Source organism: Ciconia boyciana, chromosome 14 (assembly GCF_034638445.1).
Source record: "Ciconia boyciana chromosome 14, ASM3463844v1, whole genome shotgun sequence".
Taxonomy (NCBI): domain Eukaryota; kingdom Metazoa; phylum Chordata; class Aves; order Ciconiiformes; family Ciconiidae; genus Ciconia; species Ciconia boyciana.
The window spans coordinates 525,862-541,274 of NC_132947.1; the positions used below are offsets into that span (position 1 = coordinate 525,862).

Here is a 15,413-nt window from a genome sequence, read left to right on the forward strand (position 1 = left end):
ACTCCGCTCGCCCGAGGGAGCCTTTCCCGGCAGGTGGAGGGCGGGCAGCACCGGGGGCACTGGGGGCCGGCTCTGCCCCCGCAGCAGGCTGGGTCGCAGGAGGGGAAAGTGCTACTGTGGCACACGCGGCTTCCCCTTCTCACTTCTCCTGCCCCGGCGCTTGTGTCAGTCGCTGCTTCTCCTCACCCTCGGTCTCCTCCCCAGAGCCAGGCTTGGGAGAGGAGCCAGCCGCTGGGAGCCGGGGAAAGGGGACAAGTCAGCTCCCACCTCGGTGCCCTGGGGGAAGTGAAGCTGAACAAACGCAGCAGGCGCCTTGCCCTTCTTCCTACCAAGACTTTATTTAATAAAGTCCTTTTTATTATATAAGTTTTATGGGAAGTTCCTGGCAAGAGCCCCGGACCCTGCCAGAAGCCTTCCCGCTCCCGTACGCAGTGCCAGTATGTTCCAGCTAAAGTCCCATCCGCTCTAGGAGCCCCCCACGGCGGGGGAGCCGGCTCCCGGCAGCGCAGGCGGCGAGCACCCGGCCCCGCGGGACGGACTCACCACAGAGAAAGTGCATTTTCGAGGCAGCTCCCGGGCGTGGGCCGTGCTCCCTCCCTGCCCCATCCCCACCCGTGGCGTCACCCTGGCTGCTCCCGGCCGCCCCGGGCACGAGCCCCGCACAGCCCCCTGCCCTCCTGCCGGCGCGGGCGCCGGCGGCGGGACGCTCACTCCAGAGGCTCCTTGATCAGGCACTCCTTCAGGGTGGGCTGCTGCTGCAGGGGTGGCCCGGCCTCCTGCAGGTCCTGCAGCCGGGCCTCCGAGCGCCGCTTGTCCTTGCCCACCTTCCAGGCCAGGTGGACGTGGGCCTGCAGGAAGGGCCCCAGCAGCGGGTGGCTGCCTTGGGCCTCCAGCAGCTGCAGCGCCTGCTCGCAGCAGCCGTGGGCCTCGCCGAGCTCGTCCAGCTCCTGGTGGCAGACAGCCAGCCCGGCCAGTGTCAGGAGGAAGCGGCCGGAGCCACAGACCCCGAGCCGGTCCTGCAGCCGGTAGGCGTTGGCCCAGGTGGCCAGGGCCTCGCGGTACATGCCGGTGCAGGTCAGGCGCTGCGCGGCCCGCAGGTCCTGCAGGAAGAAGAACTCGAGGAACTCGGGGGAGCGGCGGATCTCGGCGATGGAGTGCAGGTGGGACAGGAACTGCTCGAAGGCTCGGCTCCGCTTGGCGATGGTCTCGGCGGTGAAGTTCCGGCGCAGCCTCTTCCTGGGAAAGGCGACCCCGGCCATGTCGCAGCCGAAGCGGCAGCGCAGGCGGCGGTTCAGCCGCTCAAAGTCCGAGTAGCGCCGGGCGATGGCGGCGGGGGCCTTGTCGAACCGGCCGGAGCGGATCAGGTAGATGGTGTAGAGCTGCGGGGGGAGCCGGGCGTCAGGGTGGTGCCACGGGCGCGCTGCTCCCGCGGGGCCGGGCAGAGCTGGGGGCGCGGCCGCAGAGGGGCCGCGGGGGTTTTGCCCAGGCAGGAGGGAGCAGGCTGGGCTGCCGCAGCCCCCATCGGCGATAGTTACCTGAGGCTCATCTGAGCCGCCAGCACCGTCCGAGCAGCACGGGGAAAGACAGAGAGAAATAAGCGCCAGCCCCGTGGGACCCCTGCCACGGGAGGGAGCAGGACCCGCGCCCACCCCACGCCCACTCAGCCCCGCCGGGCCACTCACCACGTACTTGGAGGAGCGCTCGCTGACCACGCTGGCACTGGTGACCTCGAAGAGCAGCCGCTGCGGTGCCAGGCTGCCCCGCGACTTCCTCCACAGCTCCTGCAGCTGCCGGGTCAGCAGGCTGCCGCCGGGGCGCTCGGCCGCGGGGCCCCACGCTGCGCCAGGAGAGGGGTGTCAGCCCGCCCGCTGCGGGGACGGGGCTCTCCCCGCGCCCCGACGTCTCCGGGCCGCCGGCCCCCACCATCGCTTGGGTTCCCCCGCCCCGAGGGTGCCGCTGCCCCGGGGAGCGGGGCCGCCCCGGCCCCCCCGGCGCAGCGGCAGCGGCCCCGGCACCTGCCTCCGTCCTCTGCGCCCGCCGCTGACCCCCTCGGCTGCGGCGGCTCCCCCAGCTCCTCTCCAGCACCCTCCTCCTCCTCCTCCTCGTCCTCCTCCTCCTCCTCCTCGTGGCTGGTGAAGCTCAGGGTGCCGCTGAGGCGCGTCGACAGCCCCTCCGTGTCGTCCTCCAGCTCCGAGCTCTCCGGGAACTCCTCGGCCTCGCAGCCGCCGCCCGCCCGCTCCTCCCGGCCGCCTTCGCCGGCCAGGGCGTGCCGCAGGCGGTGCAGGATGCGGGCGGCCATCCCGCCCGGCCCCGCGGCCGCGGGGCGTCAGGCCCGGACCACCCCGCGCAGCCCCGGCCCCGCTCCCGCCCCCGCCCCGGCCCGGTGCAGCCGCGTCCCCGCTGCGGGCGGGGCCGGCCCGGTCCGTACGGTGCTGGCCCGGGCCGGGCCGGGCCGAGCCGGGCGCTGCCGAGCGATGGCCGCTCCGCCGCGGCTCGTCCCGGGATCCTCCATGCGCGGCTCCGCCTCCGCCGGGAACCCGGATCGCGGCGGCGGGGCCGGCACGGCCCGGCACGGGTCAGGGCGGGTCTGCCCGGCCCCGACCCCGCCCGGCCGCCGCTGCCGTTGTCCCCCGCCCGGGCTGTGCCGGCAGGGCCCCGGGTCCCCCTGCCTGGGCCACGGGAGCCCCGCACCCCCGCGCCTGGCGCTGCGGGGTCCCGGCGTCCCGATACCCCCATACCCCGGTACCGTGGTACCCCACGCCCGGGCTCCCGGTCCCGCCGTGCCGCAGCCCCTGCGGGACATCCCCTGCGGGACATCCCCTGGGCCGCCCTGGCACCCCGGAGCCCTCGCCCCCGGCCGCCCTCGCCGCGCACCCCGTGCAGCTGGGCTGCACCCCCGGGGCTCGCCCTGCCTTATTTAGCACCGCGCCCGCTCCCTCCTCGCCGCTTTCTTGGGAATGTCTATTAATATCGAGGAACCAGCCCAGCTGCTGCCATCGCTCAGCCGCTTGCTCGCCCGCTGCGCCCTGCCCGGGCTCGGACCCCTGCCGTCCCCTGGGCGCGGGTGGGTCTGCAGGGGCTTCTGCACCCAGGGCCCGGGGGGCCCCAGAGCCACCCCGGCCCCTCCCTGCCCGGCTGCTGGGCAGGGTGGGATGCACGGGGGGCTGGGCTGGCGCCGTCCCCAGCTCCCGCCTGAGGAACGGGGGTCCCGGCAAAACCAGGGGCCAGGGAACCTGCTGGATGTCCCTGGTGCCGGGACCTTGCGGGACAGGCTGCTGTCAGCCTCGCCCCGCTGCAGCCCCGAGCCCCCCGTGCACCCCCCTCGGAGCACCGTGGGGCACGGGCCACTTGGCCAGCGTGTCCCCAAAGCCACTAGCCCCAGCTGCGCCCTGGCAAAGGTGGCTGGCATGGGCTTGCGGTTGTGCGAGGGCAGAGCCTTCGAGGAGGCACCCGGGCAGATTTCCCACTCTCCCGGCAGCATGAAAAGACGGGGCCTTTTCCAGACCCCGGAGCCGGGTGCCAACGGCACTGAGGACCCCGTACCACGGGGGGGCATGCCCCACGTCCCCTCAGGGGCTTCGCACCCCAGGCCCTGCCGGGGGCCCCTTCCTCGTCTGGGGCGGGTTGCTGCAACGAGGCTCTGCCCCGGCCCACCCTAGCAGAAAATGGGGGTGAAGGGAGGGGGCTGGAGGTGGTGGGGAGAGCTGGAGCCCCCGGGGTCTTGCGGGGGTGAGGGAGGGGACGCTGTGCCTGGGGAGCCTGGCCCCGTGCTGGGAGCCTGCCCAGGCAGGGCTGCGGGTTCGGCAGGGGAGCGGGCGATGGTCTGTGCCCACGGCGTGGGGGCAGACAGCTCGGCACAGGAGGAAGCCCTGGCCGCCTTGTCGGGGTGATGCTGGTGGCTCCGGGGCTATTTTTAACCCCCTCCTTGCTGAGCCGCCCTGGGCGGGGGGGTGCTGGGGGAAGCAGGGCCACCCACTTGCCAAGACTCCAGTGTCCCTCCCCGGAGGGCTTGAATTTCTATCCCAGCTTCAGACCCACATTTAATCCCCAGCTCTTGGCCAATAACGCTTTGGCTAAATTAGGTAAAATGCGCCCATTGCCAATGAGCGGGGCTGGATTGCCACCGGGGAGCTGATAGGCTGCCGGGGCCGGGGGCCCAGCGGCTGGGGGCACGCCGTGCGGCGGAGACGCTACAAATTGGGGTGCCAGGGACACCAGGGAGCTTCTGGGGACTTCTGCTGCAGGAGGTGGTGACTCCCTGGGGGAGGGAAGCAGCAGAAATGACTTCAATGGTAAGAGCCCCCATGCTGCTGCGAGCCGTGCGCCGCGTGCCACGTGCTGTGTGCCGCGTGCTGCGTGCCATGCGCTGCGTGCCGGGTCAAGACCCGGCAGGGCAGGAGGCGCCGGGCGCTGCACGCGCCCGGGGGATCCGGGCTGCTGAGGCACCTCCACGGAGGTGGGGAGATGGTCCCCAGGGCCAGGCTGACCACGGTGGATGAGGGCAGGGAGGGTCAGGGCGGCACAGGGTCCCCGTGGGACGTGCCCCGGAGAGGGACCGTGCAGTTGCCCGAGGGGTGCGGGTGCTCGGGGACGCTGGCTCAGCCCCGGCCAGAGCTTGGGGCTGCACGGAGGCAGCGGTGGCAGGGGGTGGCTGAAAGCCGAGTGCTGGGTCATGCGACACGGCGTTGCTGTCGGCTCCACAGCCGGCCTGCGCCTCCAGGAGAAACTCGATCGGGGCCGACAGGTGCCCGTGGCCGCAGCCCCACTGATCCCTATAAGGGGAGCCGAGGAGATCCCAAAAATAGCACTGCATGCCTGGGATGCCAAGGCTGCACACGAGGATGGCAGCCACTGCCCCGTGGAGCCCCCCGGGCAGGCGGCTCCCCGCAGCCCACCGCCCTCGCAGGGGGCACCGGAGCCACGTGGATTGCTGGGGGCGATGGCTCGGCTCGGCACGGCCCCGTCCTCCAGCTGGGCAGGGGCTCTCCCCGCACCCCTGCGAGGGGCTCCCGGGCGCGCCGTGGGTGGCCGCAGTGACCCTGCTCCCTTGCCTTGCAGACGGACCAGCAGGCCGAAGCCCGCGCCTTCCTCAGCGAGGAGATGATCGCGGGTGAGCCGGGGGCGGCAGGGAGAGGGGCCAGAGCTGTCCAAGGCACGGGGCCAGGCTCCGTCCCGCTGCCGCGGCCCCGTCCCGCACGCTGCCCGGCCCTGACCCCCCTTCCCCGCAGAATTCAAGGCCGCCTTCGACATGTTTGATGCGGATGGCGGCGGGGACATCAGCACCAAGGAGCTGGGGACGGTGATGAGGATGCTGGGCCAGAACCCCACCAAGGAGGAGCTGGACGCCATCATAGAGGAGGTGGACGAGGACGGTGAGCAGCCATCGGTGGCGAGCGGTGGGCAGCGGGTGCCGGGTGGGCAGCCTGACCGCGCTCAGCCTTCTCCCCGCAGGCAGCGGCACCATCGACTTTGAGGAGTTCCTGGTGATGATGGTGCGCCAGATGAAAGAGGATGCCAAGGGCAAGTCTGAGGAGGAGTTGGCCAACTGCTTCCGCATCTTCGACCGGTGAGTGGGGGCGATGCCTGCCCGCCCTGCCCGCAGGGGTAAGCGTGGCCGCATCCTGTCCTCACCCTCCTACAGGAATGCGGACGGGTTCATCGACATCGAGGAGCTGGGCGAGATCCTGAGGGCCACCGGGGAGCATGTCACCGAGGAGGACATAGAGGACCTGATGAAGGACTCAGACAAGAACAACGACGGCCGCATCGACTTTGACGGTGAGCGATGGCCCCGGCCCTCGCCCCGCGGCTGCCCCAGCTGAGCACCCGTGCTGCCCACCCTGGGCATGGCCGCAGGCTGAGGGTGCCGCTCTCTTGCAGAGTTCCTGAAGATGATGGAGGGCGTGCAGTAAGGGACCAGACATTCCTCGGGCCAGCTGCTGCGCCCAGCCCCGCTCCACCACCGCCCGGGGAGCAGCAGCTCCGCAGCGCCCGGCCCCCGGCCGCCCGCACCGGCTGGGACCCTGCCCCACGCCGGGGCCCCGGTCTAGCCCCGCCGACAGCGGCCGAGCTTTTCCTCCGGTCTGTTGTATGTGGTTTCAGTTCGAGCCTCAATAAAAGGGGGAAGGCTTGAGCTGCTGGTACGGGATTTCACCAGGTTCGCGTGGGGAGGGGGCCGTGGTGGCACTGTGCCCCCTGCGCCGCTCCCCAGGGAGGGGGACATGTCCGGGGAGGTGCCTCGTGCCGGTCGGTCTCACCCCACGGGGCCGTAGCGGGGGGTGTGGGGGCAGCGCGGGGCCGCGGTTCCCACGGGCTGCTGGGCAGACGCCAGCGCTGAGCTCAGACTTTCCATGCGGAGCGGCCGGTTCACACGCCAGCGGGCCAGGGAGCGCGGCCCCGGCCCCGAGGGACCCCAGCAGGCAGCGAAGCTACAGGAGCCAGGGGCCCTGGGGGGCTGCTCCTGCCTGCTCCAGGACAGGGGTATGGGACCACAGGGGATGCGGGGAGCCACCACTGCCTGCCCAGCACCAGGACCCCCGTGTCCCACCAGGAAGGGCATGGGGGACCGGGCTATGAGGTGGGGGGGCAGCAGCAGTCCCCTCCCTACGGGGTCAAGGCGACACTGGAGCCTCTGTGTCTGGACAGTCGGTGCCAGCCCGCCGAGCATCGCTGCTCCCCAGGGACCCGCTCCTCCCCAGGCGCTCGCAGCCGCCCCGCGCAGCCCCTCCAGCCGGGGAGGAGCGCAGCGGAGGGGGACGAGGGGGGCACGCTCCCCGGGCTGGGGCGGGTGGGGGCCAGGGAGCGCCTGGCACGTGTGGGGACAGCGGGGCCGGCACCGTACAGCTGGCGGGACACGGGGACACGGCTCGGAGCCCGTCGCATCCCCGTGCTGCGGCAGAGGGGAGCCGAGCCCCCCGGGAGAGCCGGGGGCCGCCGCGGAGGGGCCCCGCCCTGTCCCGTCCTCGCAGGGCGCGATGGCACCGGGGAGAGGGGACGCGTGCGGCGCGCGGGGGGTGGCGCAGACGTGCGCGGCCGCCCAGGCTGCCCTCTGCAAGGCCACGGCCGGGCACCGGCAGCTGGTGCTGCAGCTCGGGGGCAGCGCCGATGGCCCCTGGCTGCGGGAGGAGCGGCGCAGGAGGAGCGCGGAGGCCCGTGAGCTCAGCGCCGGTAAGGAGGGGGCTGCTGCCCCCGGCAGCGGGGAGGTGGGGGGCCTGGCGCAGCGACCACAGTGCCTCCCCCCCCGCAGCCACCCCAGGGCTGGCGGAGGGGCCGCGGGCCGCCCCGGCTCAGCATCCCCCGTCCCGCAGGGCTGCGGAGCGCGCTGCTGGCGGGGCTGCGGCAGGCACCGGCGAGCGCCGAGGAGCGGCGGGAGCTGGAGCGGCTGTGGGTGCTCTTCCTCTCCTCCCTGGAGCTCTTCCTGCAGGACCTGTGCCGAGCCCACCACCTCTGCCAGCTCTTCTCCATGCAGCGGGGCGGCGCGGCCCTGCTGCGCACCGGGCTGGGGGGCCGGGGGCTGCCCAGCCGCAAGGGCAGCCGGCGAGGGGGGGGTCCCACGCAGCCCCCGGCTGCCCTGTGCCTGGAGGAGGAGATCGAGCAGGTGAGGGCCACGTTGGCAGAGATGGAGAGTAGAGCCAACATCCCGCTGTGGACGGTAGAGGCCACGCAGCCGGCGGGGACGGGCGGCACTGCGGCCCCCACGGCCGGGGCGGCTTGGGGGGGACCTTACGCTGGGCACTGCTGCAGGGTGCTCTGACCGGGGGGCAGGAGAGGAGGCGGCAGGGCTGGCCCCCCCCCCGCCAACACAGGTATCGCAGAGCTCCTGGGCAGGCGATGTTGGGGGCTGCCCCCACCCTGCAGAGAGAACAGGACCAGCTCCGGGCACCCTCAGTGTTAATAAGCCCCTGTTACCCCACGGGGGTCAGTGTCCCTCCCTTCCTGCCCATGCTTGCAGAGGGGCCAGCGGGCCCCTGGGGCCAGGCCGACCGAGAGAAGGTGCCTGCAGGCACTCACGAGGAGCCAGGCTGCAACAAACCCCCCCAGAACAAGAGTTATAAACGTGCATTTATTTATACATTAACTGTGGCTCGGACTGCAAAATTAATTTACAAACAGCCTATGATACAGAAAGCCGGGGGGAGCGGCCGGACAGGGAGCGGGCGGAGGCCCAGGTACGACGGGGAGAGGCGGCGCGGGTCAGGTTTCCTGGCTCTTGGTCTGCTTGGCGTACGTCTCCCGCACGTACTTCTTGTAGGCTGAGGAGAGAGGGGGGGTGGGGGGCTGAGGGTCCCGGGGCAGCCGTGGGGCTCGGCAGGCAGCGAGACGCAGCGGGGCTGGGGGGCTGCACCGCTGCCCACCCCGGAGGGAGAAGGGAGAAGGGAGAAGGGAGAAGGGAGAAGGGAGAAGGGAGAAGGGAGAAGGGAGAAGGGAGAAGGGAGAAGGGAGAAGGGAGAAGGGAGAAGGGAGAAGGGAGGGCACCCGCCCCGGGCACTCACCAGCTTGGTTCTTCCAGAGCTCAGCGGCGTGCGTGTTCAGGGGGCTCTCGATGTTCGGCTCTGCGGACAGGGGCTGGGTCAGCGGGCAGTGTGCCCTGGACCCCTGAGCCCTGCCACCCAGGGCTGTGCTGGGGCGGGGGGATCCCCACCGCCGACCCCCCCCACCCCCCCCCAGCACCCCACTGCAGCGCGGCCGTGGGACCCACCTGCCAGCAGGCTCTGGATGGAGAGCAGGATGGTGCGGACGTCGTAGAGGGCCGACCACTTGTCCTTGAGGATGTCGAGGCAGATGTTGCCCTGGGTGTCGACGTTGGGGTGGTAGCAGGGCGTCAGGAACCGCACGGTGGGCGCGGTGTAGGGGTACCCGCTGGGGAACTCCAGCGACAGCCGGTACCGCAGCTCCTCGTAGGCCTGAGGGCAGGAGTTAGGGGCGGGGGCCGCAGCCCGGGGGGCAGCCCCAGCCCCCGGGGAGCCGGGCCGCGGGCAGGACCGAGACGGCCCTCAGCCCGCGGGGAGCAGGGCGGACCCGCCCCCCCCCCCAGCCCGGGGTCCCCCCGCCGTGCCGGGCCCCGGCCGCTCACCGTGCCGGCCGCGCCGTCGATGGTCCCGATCCACTTGAAGAGGTTGTCGGACTCGGGGAAGGCGGAGATGCCCTTGTCACCGGACATCTGCGGGGACAGCGCGTCAGGGCGGCCCGGGACCCCCCCCCGCCCCCGCCGCCGGCTCGGCCCCGGGACCCCACTCACCATGAGCGCCATCAGCTCCTGCTGCAGCCTGCGGGGGAAGCACACGTTACCGGGCCGGTCCGGCGGGGCAGCCCCCGGCCCCCGCCCCGGCCCCGGCTCACCTCTTCCCCACCGACCCGCGGGCCGCCGTGGCCCCCGCCTCAGCCGCTTTGCGGGCGGCCGCGCTGGGCACGGCGGCGGGGTCGGCGTTCTGCGAGGCCATGGCGGCTCCCGAGGGCGCCGGGCGACGCACCCGCTTCACGGGTACCGGGCGGCCGCCGCACCGGGCTCCGCTCCCTCCCGCCCGCGGCTGCGCTCGGCGCGGGACCCGGACCCCGCTGCGGCTCTCCCGGTGCCGAGCGGCGGTCGGGGCTCCCCGGTGCGAAGCGGCGGTGCCGGCGCAGGGGTGGCTCCGGCCTGGTCCCGGTGCCGGTGCGGTGCGGGGCCGCGCGCTCTCTCCCGTCCGGTCCCGCCCCGCTCCCGCGCCCCGTTTGAATGTTTCCAACGTGCGGCCCCTCCGCCAATCAGCGCGCAGCCGCGTTCGAGCCGGCCAATCGCCGCTCGCCGGGGATGCGGCTGCCACGGTAACCGCCGGCGGCCGCGGATTGGCCGCTGGGCGCCGCGGCGGAAGCGCCGCGATTGGTCACTGCCCCGCGAGGCGGAGCCGCGGGTGCCGGGGGCCCTTAAAGGGCCAGACACCCCCTTCCCGTCCCTCCCTTCCCTTTCCTGCCCGTCCCTCCCTTCCCCTCCCCAGGAGGCGGCGGAGGCGAGTGCGAAGCGGTTTATTGGGGTCCAGGGGGGCCCTCGGGGGCGGGGCCTCAGGGCTCGGGGGGGTCCTCGGGGGGCGGCGGGCCCCCCCCGCGGCGAAGCGTCTCCATGTGCTTCTGCATCTTCTCCGTCATCCACGCCGGCGGGACGAAGGGCTTCAGCTCCTCCAGCCGCAGGTCGACGGAGTCCCTGGGGAGAGGCGGGGTGAGACGGAGGGACGCCGGCACCCGCCACGGACCCCCGGCACCCACCCCCAGCCGGCACCCCCACCCCCAGACCCTGGGCACCGAGCCCCCAGACCCTGGGCACCGAGCAGGGCCCCACCAGCACGGGGTCCCCCCGCAGCGGAGCAGCAAGGGTGGGCGCAGCGGAAGCCCCTGGGGCAGCAGCCCCGGGCGTGGGGGCACACGCGGCACCCCTGCTCCGGTCCTCACCTGTAATCGTCGCTGGCAGCCAAATCCCGAATGTCCTCTTCGATGAGGAGGTAGGCCTGCGGCACAAGGCGGGCGACACCTCAGGGCTGCCGCGCACCCGCTCCGGCGCCCACGAGGGGCGGCGAGGGCAGCGCCGCAGCCCCGTCCCCGGCCGGCGCAGAGCCGCTGCTTCCCGCGGGAGCCGGCTGCGCCTCCCGGCCTGCGCTACTCGCCCTCGCCCGAACCCCGAGGGGCAGCGGACGGGGCCCCCCGCGGTGCCCCGGGAGCGCCTCTGCCTCCGCGCGCCCTGCCTAGCCTCCTGCCAAAGCCGCCTCTCCCGCGGCGCGCCGCTCGCGCCCTGGCTCGCTGCTCCTCCGCCCGTCCTAGCCCTGCGGTGGGTCTCTGCGCGGTTCCCGCCGGCTGCAGGAGCCGCGAGGCCGGGCGTACTCACCATCTTGCCCCCAGTGGCCCTCATGTGCTGCTGCTCTGCCAGCCAGTGCTTATCTTGCGGGTCGGCTGCGTACTGCAATAAAGCAGCAAGGACCTAGCTGAACACAGGCAACAGACCTTCCGCTCTGACCACCCTCCTGCCGGGACGCTGCGCCCCGCGCCAGCGCTCCCTCGAGCCCGTCGCCCCCCGCGGTGCTGCCCGGCGGGGGGCTGCCGGGGGAGGGCTCAGCTCTGCCTGCTGCTTCTCCAACCTCAAGCCCTGGCTCCGAGCAAACCCGCCGCCTCGGAGGCTGCGCTACGCCGTTAACTTATGCTCCGGTGTGCTAGCCAGACTGCGCGCGCTCGTGCTCTAAGGTAACACGGAAGGGCGTGGGGGAGGAAGGAGACAAGCGAGCTGAAGCACACGGTCCCGACTCCCATCAGAAACCGTTTCTGAGCAAACCCCGAAGAAGGAAGCATCCTGCTGCGGCATCTGACCTTAAAGAGGTGGGGATGCTTGATGTAGAGTCGCCCTCTTGTTCCTCCCATCCCGAGAGCTCTGAAAGAGGAACATGAGGGGGTGTTACACCTGTGCGGAGGGCGGCCGTGGTGGTACAGGGACACCTCCTCTCCTCCCCAAGCCCTTCCTACTGCTTTCGAGGCAGAGAAGCGAAGTGACGGGAGGAGTCTTACGGGCTCCTGCCTTGGAGACACCACCCTCCATCGACAGGGCCGTTCCTTACTTGTTTGCTCGAGATCCCAGCACAAAGGTTGTGGTTTCAGTCAGTCGGGATGGATCCCACTACAGAGCAATTGGAAAAGGGGCAACATTAGAAACGAAGCTGGTGCTGGCCCATGCTGCACGAGCCTCAGCTCTCTGATGGGGAACCTCGGAACCGCCCCCGGCCTGGGAGGGAGGGAGGGAGCTGGCCACAGACCTCCGGGCTTCTGCAGAGGAGGGAAGTTACCTTCCCTCTGGGCTGACCTAAGTAGTTTCCCTCGTGGGAAACACGTGTGGGATCCTCCTGGCTACTACTGCTCTCCCCAGGTCTCCTAACAGCGGCACCACGCCGCAGAGCTACAGGCCTCAGCGCCTGGGGGAGACAAGCAAAGGCCTCCAGGCACTTCGCTCCTCTTCTTGCTTCTCTCCTGCACTGCAGGGGCCCGTCGGGGCAGAGCACAGTTCGGCGCTGTCCTCCGCTCCCGCAGCAGTAGGGCTCTGCTGGCAGAAGCAAAGGGGAGGAGAGGGTGAGCCCAGCAGTGTCGGCCAGCCAATACCTTTGGTCCATCCCTTCTCACGGGCTCAGAGACTTTGAGCTTCCACCTGAGGGGAAGGAAAATGCAGTAAGAACGAGTCCTGCGGGACCAGCGCAGCCACCACCGCAGCACCAGCAGCAGGGATCGAGCCCTGGCCCTTCCAGACCTGCCTTCGTTCACACCCTCCGTTCCCCTGCGGTGCCCAGCTCTGGACCCTCGTCTTTGCTGCACGCTCTCCTCTCCCCGGCAGCCAAGATCCCACCGCCACCCGTGTCTCACACTGCGCACTCTGCATGGTCCATCTGGACCTTTTCACCCCTGTGGGCATGTTTTAAAACCGCTTCCTTGAAGGTCTTTGCCTCCTGGGGGGAACAGCTCAACCTAAAACTCTCCTGCCCTCCCTCCGGCACTCCCCCTGCACCCCTCCTTTGTGCAGGAGGGGAAAGAGACCGCAGGGTTTTGTACCCATCCCCATTCGGGAAGCCTCATTTCCCCCCTGCCCTCCCGAAACAGGGGCTCCAGCTCAGGACCCATACTCACGCAGCCATGCCTGAGACCCCACGATCGTTCGACAGACTCTGTCCTGGAGGCCGCCCCTTTCTCTGCATGGAAGAAATCCTTCAGTGACTCAGCTGCGCGGGCTGAGAGAACCCTCTCGTTACCTGCCCCCTCCCAGGGAAGCCGCTCTTTTTGTCACGAGCAGAAACGCTGGCTGGCACAAGAGCGAGCACCTCCGAGACACCCCAAAAGCTGCCTGTGCACTTGCGCACGCTCATACTGTGGGAATGGCCAGGAACGAGGAGCAGGCTTCCTGAAACATGAAATCCCTCGTGCGGAAAACCCTCCTACCTTTTTGGGAATGGGGCTCCCTCGACGATTCAGCTCCTCATCCGTCTGTCGTGCACGCTGGAAGAGGAATGGCAGCGGGATGAGCAGGGCCCTTCTCCCCGCCTAGACACGCAGGGCCCCACGCATCCAGCCGGCCGCTCTCTCCTTTGCCGCGCTCGAGGCAGAGACCACAAGCGTGCAGGGAGACACGACCCGGCTCTGTCCCAGTGAGAAACACCGAACTGCAACAAGCAGCGACTGCGCCTGGGATTTTTGTTGCCCTGTAGGCACCGCTCCCTCCTCACCTAACATCCCCCGGCTCTGCCTCCTCGCTAGTGCACTGACAGACAAGAAGAAGCGGAGAACAAAGCAATTCCAACCCTCCTGCTCCTTCTCCCAGCTCTTACAAGTCATTTAAGCCTCTGGGAACAATAACAACTTTTACCTTTGGTACTGCCTGCTCATGGGGCAACCTGGGAACAACCTTTTTGCCATCGGAGAACAGCAGTTTAGCCTGCAGAAGAGAAAGAAGGGTTACCCGATTCCAGGTCCAGAGAGGGACCTGCCAGCAACCCCCACTTTCACGTATCTGCCCGAAAGCCCTGTAACAGCTCTGCTTTCGGAGTGCTGCCACGCAGTGCTTTCACAGACGGCAAGATGCAAAAGCACGATCTGGGCGCGATAAAGTCTGGGCAACTGGGACAAAAGCAAGGTGTGGAAGAAAAAAATCCCACCCCCCCAGGACGCTCTGACGGGTGCCAGGGGGCCGGTCTGTGGGGAAGCTCCGGCCGTGCGATGCGTGCCGACAGCAGCCGTGGAAGGCAGCAGCACGAGCTGCCCGGCCCTGCCTGCTCTCCTCTTCCCAGTGAGGATGAAGCAAAGCACAGCAACCACACGAGGGCCGTGGGTGTCCCCCCGGCTAACGGCAGAGCCATTAAGAGGGACGTGTTCCAGCCGCGCTGCTCTGCTCGGCCGGGTGCCGGGCCCTGCGGAGGGTGCGGAGCCCCTCGCTAGCGCCCACCTGCTCCAGGCAGCTCCGACAGGTCTCCTGGATGAGCTGCTCCGGGTCCACCTCCTCCCCGACGTTATCACGCACATTGATTGCCGCCTTCTGGAAAAACTGGAGAGGAGGCGGCCGGAGAGGGTTAGAGCCCGAGCAGGCGGGCAGTATCGGTGCAGGCTCGCGGGCCCGGCTCCCATGCCGCACCCACGCACCAGCGGCCACGAGAAAGGCGCGACGGCCTCGCGCAGCGCCGGGAAGCGGAGCTCTCTCCGGGCAGCCCGCGACGGGACGGGGCGGCGGGGCCCGTCCCCGCAGCTCTCACCTTCATGTACTTGTTGAAGACGCCGCGGATTTCCTCGTTGATGCTGGGCTGCAGGACGGCTCGCAGCAGGTCCATGGACACGGCCGGGTCCGTGAAGCTGAGGGCGGAGCGGTCGGGGGGACGTTCGCCTTGCTCCAGTCTGCTCTAACCCCGAGCCTCCCCTGGTCTGGTGCCCGCTCCAGCCAGCCCGCTCCAGCCCGGTCCCTCTGTTCAGCCTCCCCCCTCCCGTCCGTCCCGCCCGGACGCCGTCACCGCCACCGCCGCCAGCTCCAGCCCGGCCCCTGCCCAGCCCCGGCCCAGCTCCCCGCCGGCCCGGTCCCTCCGGCGGAGGCCGCGGCCCGCCCGTACCTGGTGGTCATCTGGGAGCGCCGGCCGCGCCGCTGCACCTGCCGGTGCTTGATCATGATGTTCCAGGGGCTCTGCGGGACACACGCGTCAGCCGCGGCCCGCCCGCTGCCCGCCCGGCCCCGGCCCCGGCCCCGGCCCCCGCCTCACCGTGCTGACCACCTGCTCCTCGGCGCCGCCCGGGCCCTCCTCGCCCGGCGGCCCCGGCTGCTGCTCCGCGTCGCGGGCGGCGCCCATGGCGGCGGCGGCCCCGGCCCCGGCCCCGCTCCCGGCCCGCGCGACCGGAAGCGCCGGGCCCAGCGCGCGTCATCGGCCCGCGGCGCCCCCGCGGCGCGCCGGAAGTGACGGGCTGCCATGGCAACGGCGCCGGGGGTCCCGGGCGGGGGGTGCGGGAGCGAGTCCCGGCCCGGGGCGCGGGCGGACGCGCCGTGTGTGTTTGCGGGTGGGCCGCGGGGCCGGGCGGTTCCCGGCTGCCCGAGGCGGCCGCGGGGCGAGCGGCCTCCGACCTGCCGGCCGGCTGCGGCCTGGCCTGGAGGACGCGGCCGGAGTCCGGCGGGCTGCCGGGCGCTGCGGCCTCCCCCGGGACCCCGCGGCGGCGGCGGTGGGGCAGAGCGGCGAGCCGAACGCAGACAGCCCGGGGGGGGCGAGGCGGGCCGAGCCCGCCGTCGCGAGTTTGACACACCCCGTTCGCTTCCCGCCGCGCCCCCGCCGTCGTTCGTCCCTCGTGGCTTATTGTGAACCTCCCGCCTCGGCGTCCGCCGTCCCCCTCATACCTGCACGGTGCGAGGTCACGTAAGGACACGCAGCAATAAAGAAATCCTTGGTTCTAAA

General features: G+C 71.0%; 5 protein-coding genes across 7 annotated transcripts; 2 read left to right on the plus strand and 3 right to left on the minus strand.

Annotated features, from left to right (window-relative positions):
* Positions 1-321: 321 nt before the first annotated feature.
* SNX21 (sorting nexin family member 21) lies at positions 322-2,438 on the minus strand. Of its 2 annotated transcripts, none has more exons than XM_072878801.1 (3): positions 2,016-2,438; positions 1,690-1,837; positions 322-1,379 (listed from the first exon to the last, which is right to left on the minus strand). In XM_072878801.1, exons 1-3 carry the CDS (start codon positions 2,297-2,299, stop codon positions 708-710), a joined length of 1,104 nt encoding a protein of 367 aa, XP_072734902.1. In that variant the 5' UTR covers positions 2,300-2,438; the 3' UTR covers positions 322-707. The 2 variants fall into 2 exon arrangements, with proteins under 2 accessions (XP_072734902.1, XP_072734901.1); XM_072878800.1 differs by having other exon boundaries at positions 1,683-1,837; positions 2,020-2,435.
* Positions 2,439-2,474: 36 nt separating this feature from the next.
* TNNC2 (troponin C2, fast skeletal type) lies at positions 2,475-6,091 on the plus strand. The gene is made up of 7 exons (XM_072879502.1): positions 2,475-2,742; positions 2,976-3,064; positions 5,059-5,110; positions 5,229-5,372; positions 5,452-5,566; positions 5,642-5,778; positions 5,881-6,091. The coding sequence occupies exons 1-7, from the start codon at positions 2,475-2,477 to the stop codon at positions 5,910-5,912; spliced, it is 837 nt and encodes a 278-aa protein (XP_072735603.1). The 3' UTR covers positions 5,913-6,091.
* Positions 6,092-6,974: 883 nt separating this feature from the next.
* Positions 6,975-7,753, plus strand: LOC140659396 (regulator of G-protein signaling 9-binding protein-like). The gene is made up of 2 exons (XM_072879029.1): positions 6,975-7,167; positions 7,308-7,753. Exons 1-2 carry the CDS (start codon positions 6,975-6,977, stop codon positions 7,751-7,753), a joined length of 639 nt encoding a protein of 212 aa, XP_072735130.1.
* A 290-nt stretch (positions 7,754-8,043) lies between these two features.
* On the minus strand, positions 8,044-9,728 carry UBE2C (ubiquitin conjugating enzyme E2 C). The gene is made up of 6 exons (XM_072879030.1): positions 9,340-9,728; positions 9,239-9,266; positions 9,074-9,160; positions 8,699-8,903; positions 8,493-8,552; positions 8,044-8,252 (listed from the first exon to the last, which is right to left on the minus strand). The coding sequence occupies exons 1-6, from the start codon at positions 9,438-9,440 to the stop codon at positions 8,194-8,196; spliced, it is 540 nt and encodes a 179-aa protein (XP_072735131.1). The 5' UTR covers positions 9,441-9,728; the 3' UTR covers positions 8,044-8,193.
* Positions 9,729-9,983: 255 nt separating this feature from the next.
* DNTTIP1 (deoxynucleotidyltransferase terminal interacting protein 1) lies at positions 9,984-14,896 on the minus strand. Of its 2 annotated transcripts, XM_072879027.1 has the most exons (13): positions 14,733-14,895; positions 14,586-14,656; positions 14,238-14,334; positions 13,934-14,032; positions 13,358-13,426; positions 12,934-12,990; positions 12,625-12,686; positions 12,106-12,151; positions 11,571-11,629; positions 11,326-11,386; positions 10,850-10,921; positions 10,420-10,475; positions 9,984-10,174 (listed from the first exon to the last, which is right to left on the minus strand). In XM_072879027.1, the coding sequence occupies exons 1-13, from the start codon at positions 14,817-14,819 to the stop codon at positions 10,036-10,038; spliced, it is 975 nt and encodes a 324-aa protein (XP_072735128.1). In that variant the 5' UTR covers positions 14,820-14,895; the 3' UTR covers positions 9,984-10,035. The 2 variants fall into 2 exon arrangements, with proteins under 2 accessions (XP_072735128.1, XP_072735129.1); XM_072879028.1 differs by lacking the exon at positions 10,850-10,921 and having other exon boundaries at positions 14,733-14,896.
* Between the last annotated feature and the right edge of the window lie 517 nt (positions 14,897-15,413).

What these genes read in the sequence shown, in the direction of transcription:
- TNNC2 (XM_072879502.1), top strand. Translation starts at nt 2,475, where the DNA reads ATGGCCGCTCCGCCGCGGCTCGTCCCGGGATCCTCCATGCGCGGCTCC. An exon ending in CAGCGAGGAGATGATCGCGG is followed by an intron (nt 5,111 to 5,228) that starts GTGAGCCGGGGG and finishes CCTTCCCCGCAG; the next exon opens with AATTCAAGGCCGCCTTCGAC. An exon ending in CGGCCGCATCGACTTTGACG is followed by an intron (nt 5,779 to 5,880) that starts GTGAGCGATGGC and finishes GCTCTCTTGCAG; the next exon opens with AGTTCCTGAAGATGATGGAG.
- UBE2C (XM_072879030.1), bottom strand. Translation starts at nt 9,440, where the DNA reads ATGGCCTCGCAGAACGCCGACCCCGCCGCCGTGCCCAGCGCGGCCGCC. An exon ending in CGCGGGTCGGTGGGGAAGAG is followed by an intron (nt 9,267 to 9,339) that starts GTGAGCCGGGGC and finishes CTTCCCCCGCAG; the next exon opens with GCTGCAGCAGGAGCTGATGG. An exon ending in CATCCAGAGCCTGCTGGCAG is followed by an intron (nt 8,553 to 8,698) that starts GTGGGTCCCACG and finishes CCCTGTCCGCAG; the next exon opens with AGCCGAACATCGAGAGCCCC.
- LOC140659396 (XM_072879029.1), top strand. Translation starts at nt 6,975, where the DNA reads ATGGCACCGGGGAGAGGGGACGCGTGCGGCGCGCGGGGGGTGGCGCAG. An exon ending in GGCCCGTGAGCTCAGCGCCG is followed by an intron (nt 7,168 to 7,307) that starts GTAAGGAGGGGG and finishes CCCGTCCCGCAG; the next exon opens with GGCTGCGGAGCGCGCTGCTG.
- SNX21 (XM_072878800.1), bottom strand. Translation starts at nt 2,299, where the DNA reads ATGGCCGCCCGCATCCTGCACCGCCTGCGGCACGCCCTGGCCGGCGAA. An exon ending in GGCGGGCGCAGAGGACGGAG is followed by an intron (nt 1,838 to 2,019) that starts GCAGGTGCCGGG and finishes CTCCTGGCGCAG; the next exon opens with CGTGGGGCCCCGCGGCCGAG. An exon ending in AGCGCTCCTCCAAGTACGTG is followed by an intron (nt 1,380 to 1,682) that starts GTGAGTGGCCCG and finishes CTCCCCCCGCAG; the next exon opens with CTCTACACCATCTACCTGAT.
- DNTTIP1 (XM_072879027.1), bottom strand. Translation starts at nt 14,819, where the DNA reads ATGGGCGCCGCCCGCGACGCGGAGCAGCAGCCGGGGCCGCCGGGCGAG. An exon ending in GTCGGAGCTGCCTGGAGCAG is followed by an intron (nt 13,427 to 13,933) that starts GTGGGCGCTAGC and finishes TCTCTTCTGCAG; the next exon opens with GCTAAACTGCTGTTCTCCGA. An exon ending in GGGGTCTCAGGCATGGCTGC is followed by an intron (nt 12,152 to 12,624) that starts GTGAGTATGGGT and finishes CCTTCCCCTCAG; the next exon opens with GTGGAAGCTCAAAGTCTCTG.